A 22,427-nucleotide genomic window follows, 5' to 3' on the forward strand; every position below is an offset into this window, starting at 1 on the left:
GTTGCCGTAGTGGGTCGGAGCGCCGGCCGTGGGGTATTGTGGGAGAAGATGGCGGCTGCCGTTCACCCCCGGGTTGTCCGGGCCCTGCCAATGTCACGTAAGTGTCACCGGGAACAGCGGCCCCCCGATCGGGATTCCGAAGTGTTGCTGCAGCGGGCACGCCGACTCCCCGAGCACCTTGGTCTTTCTAGGTCCGGGACTGCCTGTAGTTTCTGCTTTCCTTTTCCCCTCCTTGGCTCACATTAAATTGTACACTTGGGAAGGAGTCTGTGCTGAGCGAATGTGAGCAACGGGAAGGGAAAAGGAGAAAGTGGGGAACATGTAAAGGATCGAAAGAATCAGTTCTCATAGGCTTGTAAGGGTTCGAGGTTAGGAAAAATTAGTGTATGTGGCTGGCGGCGGGACGTTCGGGGGTTTGTGGGGAGGAATCTGAAAAGGATGGAAAAAAAAGAATAGTGAGAAAAGTTTCGCAACTTGTGCAAGCCCTTAGTCTATCTCAGTTTCAGATTCTTCATGTTACAGTGGGGATGATAATACCACAACGTCAGGGAGTTTCTGAAACGATTAAATAAAGTAATATTTATAAAAGCACTTTCTAAGTCAAAAGCATCCCTGCATATGTAGAGTGTGTTAGGTCAAGGCACTGGGGGCTGGGGGAGCGAGAGATACTGGAGAGAGAACAATGAGGAGCTTGGTGGAAAGGAAAGTGAAGAGTAAAGGATTATCTTAAGGTTTGTCTAAGCGTTGTTCATTTTTCCTCCTATTCTGATTGGATCTGCTGTCGTGTTCCTCAATTTGAAAATATACATTTACCCTTACACTGACAAAACGAGTCAAGAAAAGCCAGGAAATTGGGAATACAGTTACACTTTATTATCATTCTTCCCCCATCACCGTTTCACAAATTTGCCTCAGTCAACCTCCAAAAGTTGTATTTTTCCATAGTGGATTCAAGTCATTATCAAATATCATTTGCTCTCACAGTTAGCTGCATGTCAGAATCATTTTTAGTGCTTTAGGAAAAAAAATAGAAATGGGGACTGATTGCAGAGCTATTGAATCAGAATTTTTGAGATTGGCTCCTTGCACCTTGGCTTTAAAAAAAAAGCTCCACACGTCGTTCTGATGTTTAGGTTGAGGAGCAAGTCAGGAATATTTGGAGGACACTTTTCTATTTACCGTCTTGGGTAGAGCTCCTACATACCACTGGGAAGGTGATTGGTTCACATCGTTTCTGTGGATGGTTTTGTAGCCATGACTTCTTTGCAAAGACGTTTGTTGGTTCTTGTGAAAGTATTACGTTGGTGTGACATAATGTAGATCATGAATGATAATAACTACCATTTATTGTGTATTGGCTATTTGCTAACCACAGTCCTAAATAGTTTCATAAATATTTTCACTTTAACTTATTTTTAGTTGAAGCCATAGCTTGTGCTCTTAACCTCTATGCTTTATTGTCTCTGGTAAAGTAAGCTTTTGCATAAGCTCTAGAGAGGCAAGTCTAGTGTGTAACGTAATCAAAAAACTATAGAACAGAACCGTGTAAAACAATTATATATGGTGAGATATGGAGAGACTATTAAGTACCGTAGGAAATCAGAAAAGGGAAAGGTTAGTATCATTTGAAGTAGTGAGGGAAGATTGGAAGACCAGTGGAGAATTGCAGTGCTTCCACTGATTTGTGTGTGTGTGTGTGTGTGTGTGTGTGTGTGTGGTTTTGATTTGGAAAGTCAGAGAAACTAGGCCTTTTCCTGGCATGGGCAAGGACAAGGTAGTGAGAGTGGAATCACAAAGTACTTAGGAGGGAGTGAAATGACTACCTGTAGATAAGGACTAGTAGGAAAGAAAGTTGACTATGTTAGATGGGATCAAATAATGGAGGACTTTGAAAGTCAAGCAGTTTAGTTCAGTGGTCTCGAAAGTGGGTTTTGCAAGAGGAATTCAGTGGGATACAAAAATACAGTATTAGAACTGAAAAAACATTTTCAGTAATAACAACAATAGCTAATACTTATGTAGTTCACACTATATACCAGACACTATTCTAAGTGCTTTAATATGTTTTTTAGTGTATATGACGCATTGGTCCTACACAGAATGTATATGTGATTTATAAATGTTTAAAACTAATGCAATGTGCAAGCAAATATGTTTGGAGAAGATTGGTTTATATATTACAGTAAGAAGCCAATAGAGGTATTTGAGCAGAAGAATGTAATGAGTAAAGAATATTACTCTCCTAATGGTCTTCATAACATATGGAAGAAAATAGAGAGGTTGGAACCAAAGAAGGTAACAACTTATATTTATTGAGTATCTACCTAGTGCAAGGCACTGTGACAGGTACCTACCCACATATTAATTTTCAAGTCAACCCTCTAAAATGTAAGCTCCCTGAGGCCAGAGCTTCTTTTTTATTGTGCTAGTCACAGTTTCTAGAATGGTGCTTGGCCTATAATTGTTGGGGGAAAATAAATAATCTCATGAGGTTAATGTAACATCACCCAAGAGCTTCTGAAGTGATAACAAATGAAAGTATCTGTTACTCATGGAGTGCTTAACATGCTCTAGGTAATGTGCTAAATGCTTTATATACATTTACTGTAAATCTCCTAACAATCATTTGAGATATTAATTCCTTGACTCCGGTCATTCTTCCTGTTTTATTTACTGTCCTTCATCCAGTGTCCTCATTTCCTTCCTTACTGATCGTTCTAATCATTACCCCGTACATTCTTAACTCCCTAGCCCATCTGCCTGTGGCATTAAAAAAAAAACAAACCACTAATTAAACCAAGCTTTCCACACATTTCCTGCAGTAGAGAACTGAGCTACAGAAAACTCAGAACTGACTGACCTTATTTTAAATTCATGAATACAGATATCAAGTAGATTTTCAGTATTATGTTTTTCAAAGAAATTTGCTTTCCGTTTTCCATGATTATTTAACATTGTCGGTCTCCTAAAACTTTTAACATGTGCTTCTGTCTCATTCTCACCTTTACCTAGAAATCAGAGGAATCAGATGAGAACGATCTTTTTCCCACCATAAAAATCCAATAGCTGAGCTGTGATAATTCTCAGCTTTCCCTCCTGTGATAGTGGATGAGCTCCTCCTGCTTTGATCTAAAGCCAGTTCCTTTGTTTTGCATTCCATCCCATCTTCAATTACCTGTGCATTCCCTCTCCTGAATCATTCATTTTTGCCCTCTACTGGGTCATTTCCATCAGTGTATAAATATGTTATAATAGCTAATATTAAAAAAAAATCCTTCCTTGTCCTTGTGTCATCTGGTCCTTTTACCCCCTTTTACATCATCTCTCCTCAGAAGAATCACTGATACTCCTTTTCCCACTTCCTTGCCTCACATTCTCTCATGCCTGCTGAAGTCAGGCTGTCATTCCCACAGCAATAAAATTGCTCTTGTTAAGGCCACTCAAAACCAACATCTTCTGGGTCTGTGGTCCTCTGTCCCCATCCTACTTCACTTTTCAGCAGCCTTTGATAGAGTTAACTATTACCTCTGTCAGTCCCTTCCTTCATTTACCTTGTGGGTATCATTTCCTTTTGTTTTCCCCTTACCTTACTGGGCTGCTTTTCAGTTTCCTTTGCTGGCTTTTCAGGCAAGTCACTTAAACTCTCTGAGCATGAGCTTCCACATCTGTAAAGTTACAGTAAGAATAGTATTAAATAAGATAATACCTACTGAGCACTTAGAACAATGCCTGGCATCTGCTGACAGTTTTGTAAGTTTAGCTGTTATTGTGGTAACAGTTTGTTGTTATGTGTCCGATCTGCAGTGTTTGTTTTTAATCTTTGTGGTTTCAGTCATTGTTTAGTAAGCTAGGCTTTTTCTCTAATTTCATGCTTCTGACTAGGGAAAAACCGTGGTTTCTGGGTAGAATGCCGCAGGAGAATCATGTGCAGAGAAGAGACACAGACTTACTTAGTTACTTACCATCCTTCCTTCCTTCCTTTTTTTTTTTTCAAATACAGATCTAAAGCAATTCCTATTAGTTTCTTTCAGTTTTCCCCAAGTTTACAAAGCACCAGTGCTGATGGTAAACGGTTTGTTGATTGTAGCAAAAGTTTATTAGCCCTTTAAATGTCTTAGTTGGTTTTTACTTATTCTCTGAAAGTTAAGTAATTTGCTCTAAAACTTTGCCATAATATTTCAAGGGACTTGAAAATTGGGAGTGTGATTCCAAAGGAGTTTTACACTTCTGCCAAATGAAGAATAGTTGATGGAACTAGGGATGTGTAACCTGGAGAAGACTTAGTAGAGATATAATTGCTGAACTTAAATGCGGGAGAGGGGTTAAATTTGTTCTTTGTCATTCCAGAGGAACAGAGGGATCAAAGCTGCTGGGAAACAGTCATTGATCTCCCATGTGGTGGAACCCTCTGTTAGAATGGCTCAAATGAGAAGGGTCTGCAATGGGAAGTCGTGTTTCCCCACCTTGCAGATGTCCAGGCTAAGGCCACATGGTCTCCTTGCGCATATAGTGTGGAGATGTAAATAGTGAGAGGTTTGACAAATTAACCTTTCTAAAGGTCAGAAAATTTTTTCTCAAACACTCCTTTTGTCATTACTTTTGATGATTTTCCGTAGCTTTATATTGTCTGAACTGTACTCTTGTTTTTAAAAAAAATGTTCTCTGCTAATAGTCCTCTGCCTCCAGCATGTATCGTCAACTTTATTTTTTCATTCATTATCAGTTTCAGAGTCTGTTCCAAGTAAATCTTCTGTTCCCTGCACTGGGCTTATTCATTCCCACGTCTACATTGTTAAATGTGTTACGTGTTTCACACGGAAATCTATTCTTTCTGTTCCTCTTTACAACCTTTCTCAAACTAGTTTATTGTGCAACAGCAAAATCCCCACAAATAACCCAGTTAAAAAATGGGCAAAGAGGATATGTGAAAGGCCAACAGTTACATGAGAAGGTGCTCAACATCACTTGTCATCAGGGAAATGCAAATTAAAACCACAATGAGATACCACCTTACACATTAGAATCACCATCATGAAAAAGACAAGAGATAACAAATGTTAGCGAGGATGTGGAGAAAAGGGAATGGCCACTATGGAAAACAGCATGAAGGTTCCTCAAAAAATTAAAAATACAACTACTATGTGATCCAGCAATTCCACTTCTGCTCATATGTTCAAAGGAAATGAAAATACTAACTCAAAAGAGGTACCTGCACTCCCATGTTTATCGCAGCATTATTTACAATAGCCGGGACATGAAAACAACCTAAGTGTCCATCAAGGGTTGAGCAGATAAAGAAGTTGTGGTATTTATATATGATGGAATATTATCCGGCCATAAAGAAAACTAGGAAATCCGACCATTTGCTGCAACATGGATGGACCCTGAAGGCATTACGCTAAGTGAAATAAGTCAGAGAAAGACGAATACGTATGATCTCAACTTTGTATGATCTCCCTTATATGTGGGATTAAAAAGAAACCCAAACTCATAGAAAAAGAGCTCAGACTTGTGGTTCCTAGAGGCAGAAGGTTGCAGAAGGGGGATTGGAGGAAGGTGGTCAAAAGTACAAACCTAGAGTTATAAATAAGTACTCGAGATGTAATGTACAACATGGTGACTATAGCTAATGCTGCCGAATGATAATGATAAAACATTAGGGTAATTAATGCTAAGAGTTCTCATCACTAGGAGAAAATTGTTTTTTTTCTTCTTTCCTTTTTATTATATCTCTATGAGATGATGAACATAAGCTGAACCTGTTGTAATCATTTTATAATATATGTAAATCAAACCATCATGCTGTACACCTTAAACTTACACAGTGATATATGTTGATTATTTTTCAGTAAAACTGGAAGAAGCGCCCCCCCAAAATCCATTTTATCCAAGAATCCTCATATATTGCTTCTTTCCTGTGCATTCTTTCAGTTCCTTTTATTGTGGAGGTTTATACTCTCTTAGTATGTAACTTTAATTTTTTAAATGTGTTTATCTTCCTAGGTATATTGTATCCCATAGGGCAGGAAGTTTATAGTTGACTCTTGAACAATACAGTAGTTAGGGGCACTGACCCCCCCATCCCTGCAGTCAAAAACTCATGTAGGTTCCCCTAAAACTTAACTATTGATAGCCTCCTATTGCCCAGAAGCCTTACCGGTAACATAAATAGTTGATTAAAATATTCTGTATGTTTTACCTGTATGTATTATATACTGTGTTTTTACAGTAAAGTGAGAGAAAAAAATGTTATTAAAGAAAATAATGAAAAGGAAATATAGTATTGTGCTGTATTTATTGAAAAAATCTGCATAAAAGTGGACCCATGCAGTTCAAACCAGTGTTATTGAAAAATCAATTTTCTAATTTTTATATATTTCCTTATGACACATGGATTCTTTGTTGCGGTAGTTTGTTTATTATTGCTGTTGGCACTTGAATTACAACTTTTGATTTAAAAGTTCTTTTAAACTTAAGTATATGAAAGTACTGATAGCAAAATAACGTTACCAGTTTCTAGGAAAAGAGGTTATTCATACTCACTTTTATATTAACATTTACCATTTTTGTATACTCTGGGGTTTTGTTTAAGGTTCTTCTATTACTGCAAGAGCCACAGCTATGTTTCATGGCCCACTGCAGCGCCAGCTTCATCATGCACTCATACCTCATGGCAAAGGTGGGCGTTCCTCAGTTAGTGGGATTGTGGCCACTGTGTTTGGAGCAACAGGATTCCTGGGCCGATATGTTGTCAACCACCTTGGTAAGTAGTTCTTTAAGTTCCATATGCCCCAGTGCCGTTTATTAGGGTTGCCTAATGAGGAGCCATGAACCATGTTTCTTTCAATTTAACAGTGTTACAGATTACTCTTATCTTGGGTTTATGTAATTTTGATCTGCTGTTCATTAGGAAGCATTATTATGCTTTCTGTATAGGATGTAGAAACAGGAATGTGGTCTCTGAAAAGTTACGGCATCTCTCGCACAGCAAAATATGCTTTTTGTTAAAAATGGTATCCATTCATTTATCATACTAGAAGTTAAATATTTACCAAATCACTGTCCTATAAAGTAAATATCCATATTATGTTAATGTTGATCCTTGTTTCAATCCATTCTTTTTTAGGACGTATGGGGTCACAGGTGATTGTACCCTATCGGTGTGATCCATATGACACCATGCACCTTCGTCCCATGGGTGACCTGGGCCAGATTATCTTTCTGGTAAGAACCTGTGTGACTGATTATTGGAGTTGACAGATGTAAATTACTGAGGTCATTTTTAGGAGAGAGAGACAGTGTGATAAACCAACAGTGTCATCCCAGAGTGAACCAAGGGCATCCTTCATTCATCCCATTCTTTTAAACTCTTGCCCAGCAGTTGACACACATTTTCTGTAAAGGGCCAGAGAGTAAATATTTTAGCTTTTGTAGGTCACAGGGTCTTTTCATGATTACTCAGTTCTGCCCTTCTAGCCTGAAAGCGGCTATAGATAATATATAAATGAATGGAAGTGGCTCTGTTCTAATAAAACTTTATTTACAGGGGCACCTGGGTGGATCAGATGGTTGGGCGTCTGCCTTCGGCTCAGGTCATGATCTGAGGGTCCTGGGATCGAGCCCCACATCGGGCTCCCGGCTCAGTGGAGAGCCTGCTTCTCCCTCTCCCCTGCCTCTCCCCCTGCTAATGCTCTCTCTCTCTGTATCTCTGTGTCTTAAATGAATAAATAAAAAAATCTTTAAAAAAATCTTTAAAAAAAAATCTTTATTTACAAAGTTAGACTACAGGCTAGATTTGCCTTTGGGATATGGTTTGCTAACCCCTGCTGTAGGCCCATGCCGTCTGGTATGGTAGCCACCAGCCACCTGTGGTCATGGAACATTTGAAATGTGGCTAATCTTAATTAAGATATGCTGTACATATAAAATACACACCAGATTTCAAAGCCTTAGTACAAAGAAAGTGCTATATATCATTAATAATTTTTTACACTTATTACATATTGAAATAATATTTTGGATATATTGGGTTAAATAAAATATATTATTAAAATGAATTTCACCTGTTTCTTTTTACTCTTTTAAATGTGACTGGTGGAAAATTTAGAATTGCCTGTGTGCCTCATGTTATATTTCTGTTGGACAGTTCTTCTGTAGATGCTGAAAATCACAAATAGGGTGTTTTATAACTTGGTTTCCTTGGCACAGACTGAGTTTAGAACAGTGCTCGCTGTGCTTCCCTATTGCTATTCTTTAATCTGCAGGTTTTTCCTTTGGCCAAGAGTTGCCAATGGGGCGAGGCAGTGGGGACCCTTCAAGGGGGTGATTAAAAACGTGTGGGCCTTTTTGGTTGCCACGATGACTGGAGACCACACTGGTTTATTAGCTAGGGACCAGGGATGCTAAATATCATACAGCTCCCAGAGCAGTCCCTTTCCACAAGGAGTTACACTGTCCCCAGTGCGTACAGTTACCCTATTGAGAAACACTCTGGGCCTTGATGCTTGGTCTCCTGTTCTGGCTAAATTGTCCTGCTTTTATCATTCTGTATGGAGCTGAGCTCTTCCATGTACACACTTTCCCTTTTAAAAAATAATTCGGAGGGCGCGTGGGTGGCTCAGTCGTTAAGTGTCTGCCTTCAGCTCAGGTCATGATCCCAGGGTCCTGGGATCAAGCCCCACATCAGGCTCCCTGCTCAGCGGGAAACCTGCTTCTCCCTCTCCCACTCCTCCTGCTTGTGTTCCCTCTCTTGCTGTGTCTCTCTCTGTCAAATAAATAAAATCTTTTTTTAAGAAAATAAATACAAATAAAAAATAATTTGGTAAACATTCTGAAGATCTCTGATATGTTCATGCAGATTATTTGTGATCTCTTTTAAATTTTTACTTATTTTTTTTAAGATTTTATTTATTTATTTGAGAGAGAGAGAGCATAGCAGGGGGAGTGGCAGGCAGAGAGAGAGGGAGAAGCAGGCTCCCCGCAGAGCAGGGGGATCCTGATGTGGGACTTGATCCAGGATCCCAGGATCATGACCTGAGCCGAAGGCAGTCGCTTAACCAACTGAGCCACCCAGGCGCCCAAATTTTTACTTATTTTTAATAACATTTTCATTTATTCCTTACTGAATGTTCACAAGCTAAGAATATGTTAGAAATTTCTTGTTTCTAAAGTGTTTTTCTTCTCTAAAATCTTATTGTCAAATATCTTCTTGGTCTTACAGTTAGAGGAGCTTAGCTTTTTTCCTGTTTCTTTGTGACTTGAGATTATTGGTCACTTTGTCAATCCTCAAAATTAAAGTATTTCACAAATGATGGGTGAAAACTTTGGCTTGCAGATGCGGAGTCATTGGAATTGAGATATATGATACATATTTCATTCTTTCCACAGGTATTTATAGAGTGCCTGGCATTGAGCTAAACTGTGAGCATGTCTTGATGAACAAGACCACAGGGAGCGCTCAGTGTTAATAGAGAATACAGAGACTAAACATATAACTATTTTTTTTAAGAGAGAAAGAGAGCAAGTGAGCGTGAAGCGGGGAGGGGCAGAGGGAGAGCGAATCTTAAGCAGGCTCTGTGCCCAGCATGGAGCCTAACGTGGGGCTCGATCCCACGACCTTGAGATCATGACCTGAGCCAAAATCAAGAGTCGGACGTTTAACCAACTGAGCCACCCAGGCTCCCCAAGCATATTACTTTGAATATAATAATGTTTACAAAAGGGGAAGTACAAGAAGGATAAAACGGAAAGACTTCACTATATTGTTTATTTTTGAGAAGGGTGAACCATACTAAGTGTGACGTACTGATTTCCCTGCTTTGGTCTGTGGTGAAACTGCTGTCTGAACAACCACTTGGTTTGCTAACTTGACTGTGCCCCCTGGGCCTTATCCCTGGGAATTTGGTTTCCTTTCAATTCTTTCTCTCCAGGCTTTTCTCTTGTGCCATTCCTGCAGATATGCCCCAAGCTCTTCCACTCTGACTGTTCTTGGAATCTTTAAAAAAAAAAAAAAAGTCTTCTTTAGCTTCTTATGTGTAGAACTGCTTTTTTAAAAAAATTTTTTTTAAAGATTTTATTTATTTATTTGACAGAGAGAGAGACAGGGAGAGAGGGAACACAAGCAGGGGGAGTGGGAGAGGGAGAAGCAGGCCTCCCGCTGAGCAGGGAGCCTGACGTGGGGCTGGGATCATGACCTGAGCCAAAGGCAGCCGCTTAACCAACTGAGCCACCCAGGCGCCCCAAGAACTGTTTTTTTTATTAGCTGTGTCACTCATTGTGCTGCAGATTGTATATCTATTTTACTCTATCTTCATAGCAAACCCCTGAGATAGGTTGTATTTTCAAATTTTACATAGAGGTTGGAGAGATAATTTTGTACACAGTTCACAAAAGGCAAATGGAGTTGTCTGACTCCCCAGCTGTCACTCTATATGTGTCTTGTATCCCCTCTCCTGCATCAGTTATCACTAGTTCCTCCTCTTGAGGGCTTCATCTTTTGCTCTTGAGTCTGGTTTCTGGAGCCTTTCTAAATTGCACAGGTATGTTAGTGGTTCTGCCCAGTCACTCCCCCCACCCCATTGTTCCTTTCTCACTCTCTCTCCTCTCGCTCATACATACCCCTTACCTCTTGACCCTAAGAACTTCTTACTACTCATTACTTTCCTTCAAAATGTTTAAAAAATCCAATTTCATTTTAACATAGAAAATGCTGTATCTTTGAGGTCGTTTAATCCCTGGTCTCCATTTTGGACAAGAATCGTCAACCTGACTGTAGGCCTGAATCACTCAGACATTTAGTTCTACACTGAAATCTGCCATTGGCTCACCCTGCGCTTTTAGGCAGGTCACTCCTCCCTGCATGTTGTGTTCATGTTTGAAGTAGAAATGACTAGATCTAGGATTATAAAGAGGAAAGCATTAAGGAGAGATAAGAAAATAGTCATGAATGCTCCCAATTTAATGTTAGCCTTTAAGAGATACTCTGCCTAACTTCACTCTGTAGCTGGTTGCTGCAAAAAGGGCAAGGCAGTTTTCCTCCCAAATGATCCTTGGCTCTTTGGCTCTATTTCAGGAAGGGAGATTTGGTAACCAGATTCCCTTACAAACTTGCAGGGGGCAGTTGGGTGGCCAGAAATGGATGTGCCCCACTAAAAACGAATATTGTCTTTTCTAATTCTATCATTTCATTACCTAATAAAACAGATACACTGTGATCTTTTTGTCTCCAGGAGAGTCAGAGAATCAGGAAGGAATTTGAGACCTCATGACCATTTCTCTTATAATAAATGGAGCCTGTATGAAATAGTACCATATTATGACTACAACAGATGGCCTATTTTGAAACTTGCCCTTATGTTTGCATCTGACTGGCTGTTGTTCTTATAGGAATGGGACGGGAGAAACAAAGATTCTATCCAAAGAGCAGTGAAGCACAGCAATGTGGTCATTAATCTTGTTGGGCGAGAATGGGAAACCAAGTAAGTCTTTGGCTCTTGTTTTTTCTTTGCATATGCTGTCTTAAGGTTCAGTAGACATTCACTGGGTACCTTCTAATGTCAGGAATTGTAGTTGTCACATTTTTAATTAGTCCATCATTAAGCATTGATTGAACACCTATTTACATACCCAAAAACCCCCTTTCAGGAGATTCAGTTGGCAGTAAGTCTGGTATAATGGAGCAATGTGATGCACTACCCATAAAAAGCCGGTAGGGATTATGTCAGTGTGGTTGGTGTCATCAGCTTGATGGAATGACCGGTTGGTTCATAATGGCTGATCCTGTTTTGGATTTGTCCAGCTGGGATGGGTTAGGCAGGACGATTTTGCCTGTCCTACTGTTCATCAAGCTGAACATTGGCTTTTCTTGCGTAAACTGTGTTCACATTGTTAATCAAAGATGACATGAGTACTGGTTTGAACTGTTCTTTTTAGCCTTTGTGTGGGTTGTTTATCAACAGATAGTGTTTTAATCTTATAGTTGCACAACATTTTGTTCATACCATTTTCTTAACATTTATTAAAGTTTGATAATCTATGTCTGCCTCATCACATATTTCTAAGTTCTTTGGTGACTTGGAGAGTCTCATTCAACTTTAAATCTCCTGTAGTGACTAATAACAGTGCCTTGTACAGTGTAAGCATTAATGTTATTGTGTAATGTTAATGTTATTGGATTAAACTGGTGACTGATTTTTTTAGTTTCTTTTTCCCCTGGGGGAAACAAAGGCCCGGGGATAAGAAGTAGGTCCCTTTTCAGCTCCCAACACTTCCCCCCTCCCTTCCCAACCAGTGCTGCCAGATGTTCTCAAAGGGTCTCAGCCTTGGGATTCCTGGAGCACAGAGAATATTATGTGTGCTGATTTATGACTTATGATAAGGTTTAAATTATGTACAGTAATGATGAGCAGTAAAACTTATGTATGTAAAATATACATATATATGTTAATTTTGACTTTGGGTTAAATCGTTGCCATTTAAAAGTTTTAACTATTAAGAATTCCAGCAATAGTATGAAAACTAGCTTGTCACAGAAAGCTTTAGAATCCTTAAACAGGTGTTCTTAACTGATCCTCCCCCCTTTTTTTCCTTCTTCCAGAAACTTTGATTTTGAGGATATTTTTGTGAAGATTCCCCATGCAATTGCTCAAGTGTCCAAGGAAGCTGGAGTTGAAAAGCTCATTCATGTTTCACATCTGAATGCTGATATTAAAAGCTCTTCTAGATATCTGAGAAATAAGGTAGGTGACCATTTCACTTGGGAAGTGGTTCCCAGAGTTTCTTGGCCCCTTTGAAACACAAGTTAAGTGAGAAGGGTTTCTCACCGACATATCCAGAAATAAAAAGGGTTTCTAATTCTCCATATCCAGAATTAGATTGATGTGTGTGTTGTATTCTGACATTTTGGTTGAGTGCTTTCTGTTTGCAGGGAACTATGGTAAGGGGCTTCAGAGATGGATACCTGTTCTCAAATGCTGAAAGTTGCTTGGGACATAATAGAATTATATAGTAAACCTCATAAAAGGTAGAATATTATTTCTGTCAAAAGCATCCTACCCGTATCACCTACAGGTTGAAAGACCATCTTTTTTTCTCAAACCTCGTGCCTAGTCATGGTCGTATGCTACTCTTACGGGGGTAATGTAAAGGCTGAGGACGACAGGGATAAATATTTGCCAAGGAAATCTAGTATTTAGGCTTTTTATACTTCCGGAAACCACATTGTCATCCAGATTGTGCCTAGGGATTGACCATTCTGATTTGGGGTCATTCTGTAGCCTGAAATGTCTTTATTTTATTTTATTTTTTAAAGATTATTTATTTATTTATTCACGAGAGACAGAGAGAGAGAGGCAGAGGGAGAAGCAGGCTCCCAAGGAGCAGGGAGCCTGATGCAGGACTCGATCCCAGGACGCTGGGATCATGACCTGAGCCGAAGGCAGACGCTTAACCATCTGAGCCACCCAGGCGCCCCCTGAAATGTCTTTATTATCAGGGACTCAGAGGAATTGCAGTGTCTGGGGCTGATTTTAGCATTTGTTTTCTGCTATCCTGAGCCTGCTTTGTGTCAGATTGGTAAGGACCGCAGAGTTCTTTGCCAGGGACTCCAGCTTTTTGACCCACTGCATTCTTTTATTGAACAAATGATTTATTAAGTACCTACAGTGTGCTGTATATTGTATTAGATGGTGGGGATACAGTAGCAAATAAAACAGACAGTCTTAGCCCCTATCTAGTTTCTAATCTATTGAGGAAAATAATGCCACTTGTGCCTGGTGTTGCAAAGTAGGGAACTGTGCTGTAGGAGCATATAATGGGGTAGAGAGGGCATCTATCTATCAGTTTGGAGCATTTAATTGCTAGCATCTGAAAAGTCAATGTAAACTGGTTCAATACAAAGGGAGTTTATAGGCCCCTGTAATCTGAAAAATCCAGCAATAAGGAAACTTAGCCACATTGGTGCCAAGGTTCATCAGAGTTTCAGCTTGGTTTCTCTGTGATTCTTTCAGCTCCTTCTTTTTGTGTAAGCTGTTTCTCATAGTCATGGAACTGGCTAGCAGCACATTCAAGCCTCAGCATTTTTATACCGCATGGATGAGGGAGAATGAGCACGTGCACTCTCTGCCTGCCTGCATCTGGCATTCACTGAATCGTCAGAATCCATGCTTGTTTGGAAGGGCCAGGGTTGGGGCTGGAGTCAGTGGTGGGAGAAGACTCAGAGATGTCCAGCCCTGTGGTGTACACCACGAGGTAGATGGTGGTGCTGGTGAATAAGGGGAGAAACACTAGAGAAGGACAAGGCTTTCGGGCAGTGGTTCTTAGCCTTAGCTGCCCATTAGAAGCACTAGGAACTTTGAAAAATCCTGCACCCTGACCAATGAAAATAGAATCTCTGGGGATAGAACTTGGGCATCGATATTTTTAACTCTCCGTAGGTAATCCCAAAGCACAGCAAAGATAGAAAAATAGTATTTACAGAGAAGGAAGAGGATGATCCAGTTTTGGACTCAGGTTGCATTTCAGGTGTGTGTCAATCATCCAAGTAACAATGGTGAATGGGGTTTATGATCCTGGAGCTCAGAAGTGAGGTCTGGTTTGGAGATACAAAACCACTTAATTAGGGGCGCCTGGGTGGCTCAGTCAGTTGGGCGTCTGCCTTTGGCTCGGGTCCTGATCCTAGGGTTCCTGCTCAGCGGGGAGCCTGCTTCTCCATCTGCCCCTCCCCCCCGCTCATGCTCGCTCTCTCTCTCTCTCTCTCTCTCTCTCTCTCTCTCTCCCTCCCTCTCCCCCCCTCCCTCCCTCCCTCCCTCTCTCCCCCCCTCCCCCAAATAAATAAATAAAATCTTAAAAAAAAATAAAACCAGTTAATTGAAGCAATGTTTGGGAATAAGATTGCCTTGTGAGGAAGCGTAGATTGAGAGAACTTTGGACAGGGCTCAGAGGAATACCAATGATTAGTGCTCTTGTAGACAAGGAGGCACCTGCAAAAACCCAAACAAACAAAGACTGAGAAGGAGTGGACTTGGTGAGGTAGGAGGGAAACCAGGAGAGTATAAGGTCATGGAAGCCAAGGGAAGACAGTGTCGCAAGGGGGGAGTAGTTGCTTATGAATGCCAAGTGAGGTGAGAACTGGAAAGTCACCTTGGATCTACCAACATGGATGGAGGTCATTTTTGATCTGATTAAGAATGGTTTGGGTGCAAGTGTTGGGGCAGAATCTAGAGCACAGGTGAACAAAGAGTGAGCAGGAGCTGAGACAGTGGAGACAGTGAGAGCAGGTGGCATTTTTAAGTGGTTTGGTAAGAAGAGGGATGGGGCAAGAAGCTGAAGGGGCACGTGGAGTTGAGAATCGTTTTTCCTCTAAGGTGGAAGGTCTTGACATTGTGTAAGTGCTGGTGAGAAGGTGCTGGTAAAGAGTGAGACTGAGCATAAAGGAGAGAGTCAGTTGGGCAGGCTCCTGAGAAAGTGAAAGGAAGTGAGTCCTGGAGCAAGGGGAGATAAGAAAGGAGGAGAGTTGTGGATTTTCTCGTGGGAGCTTGAGGTGGTTTTTGTCTGCTGCCATATCTTCCCTTTGAATGAGAAGGTGAAGTCATTTATTGGAAGAAAGAGAATAGTAAGGGAGGAATTTGAATAGAATAGAGAATATTTGAAATTGTCACAGGAGAGAACAGCTAATTAGAAGAAAACAATACTTGGGACATGTTGAAGTCCCAGTTAAAATTTATGACATGAGTATATAACTGGCAGCAATTTATGATTTTTTGAATTCAGGTATAATTTACACACATTAGTTTCAGGTGTATAATGTAATGATTTGTCATATGTATATATTGTGAAGTGATCTCCACCATGAGTCTGGTTAACGTCACCACACATAGTTACAGATTTTTTTGTGTGTGTGATGAGAACTTTTTTTTTTTTAAGATTTTATTTATTTGAGAAAGAGAGAGAACATGAGCGGGAGGAGGAGCAGAGGGAGAGGGACAAGCAGCCTCCCTGCTGAGCACAGAGCCCGACATGGGGCTTGATCCCATGACCTGATCACGAAATCATGACCTGAGCTGAAATCAGCAGTCCCACGCTTAACCGACTAAACCACCCAGGCGCCCCTTGTGATGAGAATTTCATGATTTACTCTTTTATTAGCAACTTTCAAATTACCTGTAGTCGCCATGCTGTATGTTACATCCTGAGACTTATTTATTTTATAACTAGAAGTTTGTTCCTTTTGATCCCCTTTACCCCTGCCTCTGTTCTCTGTATCTATGAGTTTGCTGGGGTTTTGTTTGCTTTTTTTCTTTTTTTTTATTCCATTTATAAGTGAGATCTATAGTATTTGTCTTTCTCTGTCTGAATATTTTGCTTAGCATAATGCCTTCAGGGTCCATCCATGTTGTTGCAAATGGCAAGATTTCCTTCTTTTTTAATTGCATTGTGTGTGTGTGTATTTATGACATCTTTAACCCTTCATCTCCCGATGGACAGATTACTTCCGTATCTTGGTGATTGTAAATAGTGCTCCACTGAACATGGGGATGCAGATATCTTTTCAAGTTAGTGTTTTTATTTTCTTTGGACATGTTAGCAGAAGTGGAATTGCTGGATCATATGGTAGTTATATTTTTAAGTTTCTGAGGAACCCTCATACTATTTTCCATAGTGGCTGCACCAATTTACATTCCCACCAACAGTGCGCAGGGGTTCCCTTTTCTCCACATCCTCACTAACATTTGTTATTTCTTGTCTTTTTGATAATTGCCATGCTGATAGGTGGGAAGTGATATCTCCTTGTGGTTTTGATTTGCATTTCCCTGATGATTAGTGATTTTGGGCACCTTTTTCATGTACCTGTTGGGCATCTGTATGTCTTCTTTGGAAAAAATGTCTATTCAGATCTGCCCATTTTTTGATCAAATTGGGACTTTTTTTTTTTTGCTATTGAATTGTCCAATTTATGATTTTTATGTATTTATTTTCCTCTAGCTCTGAAGACAGCAGGAGTGCATGGCTCAAAGAAGGAAGCTAATGGGCTTGTTTCAGAATTGGGATTTTGCCTGGTGGGTGGAAGAGTAAAGACAAAGGGATGAGGTAGTTTACAGTATGGGTAAGAGAGTGATTGAAAAGTTGGGCCACGGCATCTAGTCTGAGGTAAGTTAGGAGGATTTGATGTGGGGGAAACCAGCATCAGAGGACTAGTGCTCCTGAGAAGGTGATGACCAGACATCCCAGGAACAGGTGATGAAGAAGCAGCAGCTGGAAGTATGGGAGATTGCCATCTGAGAGCAGGATGTCTTCATGTAGTATTTCAGAAGAAGGATAATCGCAGTTGTTGATATGGTCCATGGCCTGAATGAGTTGAAGGGGGCAGAAGGGGAGAAAAGAGGAGATCACTGGAGTTGAGACGCTCAAGAAACAGAGGTTCAAGTCCACCTGGACATATATGTCACTTGCAGTGGCTGTGCAGGTGGGGAGGAAGGCTGGACAGGGTGCTGATACTTGCACGGAAAGAGGCCTCGTCTAGGAGGTAGATGGAAACAAACGAGGGTGTTGAGGTTAGGAAGGTTCCTGGCCTGTCTCCACTCCTCTGGGTAGGTATGTGTGCTGCCACCTCCATATCATGGCCTCCGACCACACTCTCCTTTCTCTGGCAGGCTGCTAGATTGGTGACACCATCTAGAGAACCTATGGTTAGAAAGGAAAATGGAGGCTGGAAAAATTCTACTCTGATTTTTCTCCTTCTTCTGCGTAAGCTTCCCCAGGATAAATATAGGAAGAAACCCAACAAGAGCCATTAAAGGCAGGGCATTTTTGTGTGTTATTTAAAAAAAATTCTGTGTAACTGACTTTTATGAATCCTGCCTTAATCTGGAGAAACTGACCTTTGAAATACAAGTAACGTCCTGATAGTGGAAGGAACGCAAGCTCTGTTCACTCACCTCTGAACTCTATTTTTTGTTTGGTTGGTTGTTTAGGCCGTTGGAGAGAAGGAAGTGAGAGATGCATTTCCGGAAGCCATTATCATAAAGCCATCGGACATCTTTGGAAGAGAGGATAGATTCCTCAATCATTTTGCAAGTATGTATTCTTTCTTGTATTCTTAGTAGTAGAAAAGAGGATACCAGTTAACCAGGTCGAAGTTAAGCGCAAGCTAATGGTGTTCTCTGACTCGACAGACTGAGGTATATTTTCTCTCCCCCAGTTGCCTTTTTCTCCCCAGAGGTTCAGTGTGCCTAGTGTGGTCTTCATTACTGTCTAAGAAAAGAAGCACCTTAGATTCACGGGAAGAGTGCAGCCTTGGGAAACAGAGACTGACTAGTTCTGTGACTGTGGCAGGTGTACGAGGGGCAGCTTCCTTGTATATTGAAATGGAGATGAAAATGTCTGTCTCAAGAGTGGTGTGTTACTGAAATGAAGTAGCGCATGTCACTGTCCCTGGCCCGTAGTCAGTGCTTAAATGTTGGCCTTATTTATATTTTTCATATGAAGCCCCTCTTAACTACTTTCTCACTTTTAGTCTGATTGCCAAGTCCCTTGGATGTTGATTTGGAAAGACAAAGAGGCAGCATCGTAGTTTATCAGGTGCATGTAATCAGTCTTCCTTGTTTGTTTATTTTTTAAAGATTTTATTTATTTTAGAGTGCGTGAGCAGGTGGGGGGGCAAAGGGAGAGAGAGAATCTCAAGCAGACTCTGCACTGAATGCAGAGCCCGACAGGGGGCTCAACCTCATGATCCTGAGATCATGTCAGTCTTCCTTGTTAATAGCAATTTCTGTGGAATGGGATTAGGGACTAATAAATAGGAGTTTGGCCTTTGCTAAATTGGTATGTAAACTGCTTTCATGGGCTGGGTATCATGTTATGCTTGCTCTCAGGCTCTGTTTGCTTAATAATTAGACTTGTCTTGGCAGAGGAAGTCAGTCTCCTTGACTAAGTGATGAGATTTTGAGATTTTACAGGTAAAAAAAGTGACTTCCCTGTACATTTGTAGGGGTGGGAAGGGCAAATACATTTTTAAAGTCTGTGGTAAGAACCCAGCTTTAGTTTCTGATTCTATCAAATTACCAGTTACCTCTCAATTTATTCACTTACGTATTCGGAGAAGATTCTGACCCTCCTAGGAAGTACTAGGATGGTTGGTGAGGTACAGTTTTATCAGTAGCTTCCTGTTTCTCCTTGTCAGCTATTCGTATTTTTTCTTTCAGTTTTCTTTGTATGTCCTTTGCCTATGTGTATTTGTTTTTTTGAGAGATGTTTTTCTTACTGATTTAGACTATATATTATAACATCTTTTGTTATATTTACTGTTATTTTTTGTTGTTGGCATATTTACTTAAATTGTTTTAAAATTAATGGACTTTATTTTTTTAGAGTAGTTTTAGGTTTACAGAAAAGTTGAATGGAAAGCACAGAGTTCTCACATACCCTTTAAACCCTCGATCTCTGCCCACAACATTTTTCTCTATTATTTTTTTTTTAAGATTTTATTTATTTATTTGACAGAGAGCACAAGCAGGGAGAGCAGCAGAGGGAGAAGGAGAAGCAGACTCCCCGCTGAGCGTGGAGCCCAACATGGGCTCGATCCCAGGATTCCAAGATCATGTCCTGAGCCAAAGGCAGATGCTTAGTTGACTGAGCCACCCAGGCGCCCACTTTTCTCTATTATTAACACCTGGCATTAGTGTGGTACATTTGTGAATTGATGAGCCAATATTGATACATTATTATTAAGTCCATAATTTACATTAGGATTCATTCTTTATGTTGTACATTCTGTGGATTTTGACAAATGTATAATGACATCTACCTACCATTAGATTATCATAGAGAATAGTTCCATTGCCTTAAAAATCTCCTGTGCTCGACCTTCTTATCCTTCCCTCCCTACCTTGCTACCTGCACCCCTAATACCTGACAACCACTCATCTTTTTCTGTCTCCATAGTTTTGCCTTTTCTAGAATATCATATAGTTGGAGTCATATGCTATGTCGCCTTTTCAGATTGGCTACCTTCACTTAGCCTCTGCATTTAAGCTTCCTTCATGTCTTTCCATGGCTGATAGCTCATTTCTTTTTTATAACTGAATGATATTCCATTGTATGTATAGACCACAGTTCATTTATCCAATTTAGATATTTTTATCCTGTGTTTTTTCACCCTGATTGCTCATGTCTTTTCACATTCTGTATTAATTTCCAATTTAAAAAAAATTGTGGTAGAATACATATAATATAAAATTTACTGAGTTGCCTGGGTGGCTCAGACGGTTAAGCTTCTGACTCTTGATCTCAGCTCAGGTCTTGATCTCAGAGTTGTGAATTCAGGCCCCATGTTGGGCTCTGCACTGGGCATGGAGCCTACTAAATTAATTAATTAACTAATTAAAATAAAATAAAATAAAATTTATCATCTGCTTTGGACTGAATTATGTCACTGTCTTCCCCCCGTTCCCCAAATTCATTTCTTACCTGTTTTTACTTTTGTTTCCTATGTTTTAGTATCATAGCCAAGAAATCATTGCTAAATCCAGTGGCATGAAACTTTCCCCCATATTTTCTTATAAGGATTTTGTAGTTGTAGCTGTTATGTTTAAGTCTTTGATCCATTTTGAGTTAATTTTTGTATATGGTGTAAGGTAAAGGTCCAACTTTATTCTTTTATATATGGATATTCAGTTCTCCCAGCATCATTGAAACTGATGTCATTGAAAACACTGTCATTTCCCCATTGAATGGTCTTGGCACTGTGTCAAAAAAATCATTTAACCATACATACAAAAGTTATTTCTCTCTATTCTATTCCACTGGTTTATATGTCTATCTTTATGCCACTGTTTGGATCTTGATTACTGTAGCTTTGTAGAAGGTTTTGAAATCTCCCATATGATCTAACTTTATTTTTCTTTCTCAAAATAGTTTTGGCTATTTGGGGTCCCTGAAGATTCCATATGAATTTTAAGATGGAGCTTTCTATACTTCTGCAGAATATACCATTGGGATTTTGATAGGGACTGCATTACCTGTAGATTTCTTTGGGTGGTTTGACATATTAGCAGTGTTGTCTTCCACCATGAACATGAGATGCATTTCTATTTATTTGTGGCTTATTAAATTTCTTTCAGTGGGGCGCCTGGGTGGCTCAGTTGGTTAAGCATCCAACTCTTGGTATTGCCTCAGGTAATGATCTCAGGGTCGTGGGATAAAGCCCGCATCGGGCTCTGCCCTCAGCTTGCAGTCTGCTTGACATTCTCTCTCCCCGTCTTTTTCTGCCCCTTGCCCCACTCTCTTATTCTCTCTCAAATAAATAGTTAAAAAGTTTTCTTTCTGCAGTGTTTTACAGTTTTCAATGTGCAAGTCTTTAGCCAACTTGGTTACATTTATTCCTGAGTGTTTTATTCTTTTTGATGCTCCTATAAATAATGTCTACTTTAAAAAAATTTTTGTAAGGCTTTTTTTTTAACCTTTACATTCAATCCACTTGGGATTTGCTTTGGTTTATGGTGAGATGTGAGCCTTTTCTCCCTCCCTCCCTTCCTCTCTTTTTCCTCATTTTAGTAAAATGATTGTCTCAGCACCATGTATTAAATAATCTTTTCATTTCCCACATATTTGTGGTAATGCATTCATCATATCCTAAATTTCCATTTTTTTACCAGAGCGGTCTTTTCTGAGTTACCCATGTTGTGTTGCTGATCTACTGATTCCTGTGTTCCTCTTTAGAATGGCGTGCAGTGATTGTCCCATCTTGGGAGTGGCCATGCACCAAGTGGCCAAGCCATTTGACCATTTTCCCGTGCTCTCCACGTCCTTAAGAATTTGGCCTTTTTCCTTTCCGTGTTTGTTATCGGACAAGTGTCTGCCCATTAGCTTCCTCAGTGTCCGCTACATTTATTCCATTATTTCAGTTTTGCAAAATGATTCTGCTAACCTGGAGCATGTGGATATTGCTGAGGCTTCTAGTAGTTGAAGCCTTCTAAAGCATACTTCTCTTTCCTCTGCCAGATACTCGTTGGTTTGGTGGTGTACCTCTTATTTCCTTGGGCAAGAAGACAGTGAAGCAACCAGTATACGTAAGTATCCGGATGAAGGGGCTTTGGCTGGATTCAGAGGCAGGTGATCAATTTTCTGGTTTTATCCTAAACCTGTAACTCCATCATTTTCTTTTCAACTTGCTCTAACTGCTTGCCTCTCAGTTTACCTAAGAGGTACATGTATTCTCTGTGTGTTCACTTGTTTGCTCACTTAAGAAAAATAGATTGAATGTGCTGGGCACACTGTACACATCACTGGGAATATAGAGATATGAAGTAGATACAGATTGTTCTCCTTATGTTGGCCTCAGTCAGAGGCAGGCTAGAAAAGCAGTTGTCATGCAGTGTGGTAAGTGCTGTGATAGGGAGAGGATTTATGTAATATGGCAGAGGGACACTGAA

General features: G+C 40.2%; 1 protein-coding gene across 1 annotated transcript in view; it reads left to right on the plus strand.

Moving 5' to 3' along the window:
* NDUFA9 (NADH:ubiquinone oxidoreductase subunit A9) overlaps positions 1-22,427 on the plus strand; it is a 38,840-nt gene continuing 16,413 nt past the window's right edge. The window contains exons 1-7 of the mRNA XM_028121131.1: positions 1-97; positions 6,593-6,763; positions 7,127-7,224; positions 11,386-11,477; positions 12,596-12,737; positions 17,970-18,072; positions 21,997-22,064. Coding sequence (XP_027976932.1) covers positions 49-97; positions 6,593-6,763; positions 7,127-7,224; positions 11,386-11,477; positions 12,596-12,737; positions 17,970-18,072; positions 21,997-22,064 — 723 coding nt within the window. The 5' untranslated portion in view covers positions 1-48. The remainder of the gene's footprint in view (positions 98-6,592; positions 6,764-7,126; positions 7,225-11,385; positions 11,478-12,595; positions 12,738-17,969; positions 18,073-21,996; positions 22,065-22,427) is intronic.

The sequence above is a fragment of the Eumetopias jubatus genome, unplaced genomic scaffold (assembly GCF_037043125.1).
Source record: "Eumetopias jubatus isolate StellerSeaLion01/CBP00866 unplaced genomic scaffold, mEumJub1_p1.0 scaffold_8, whole genome shotgun sequence".
NCBI lineage: Eukaryota > Metazoa > Chordata > Mammalia > Carnivora > Otariidae > Eumetopias > Eumetopias jubatus.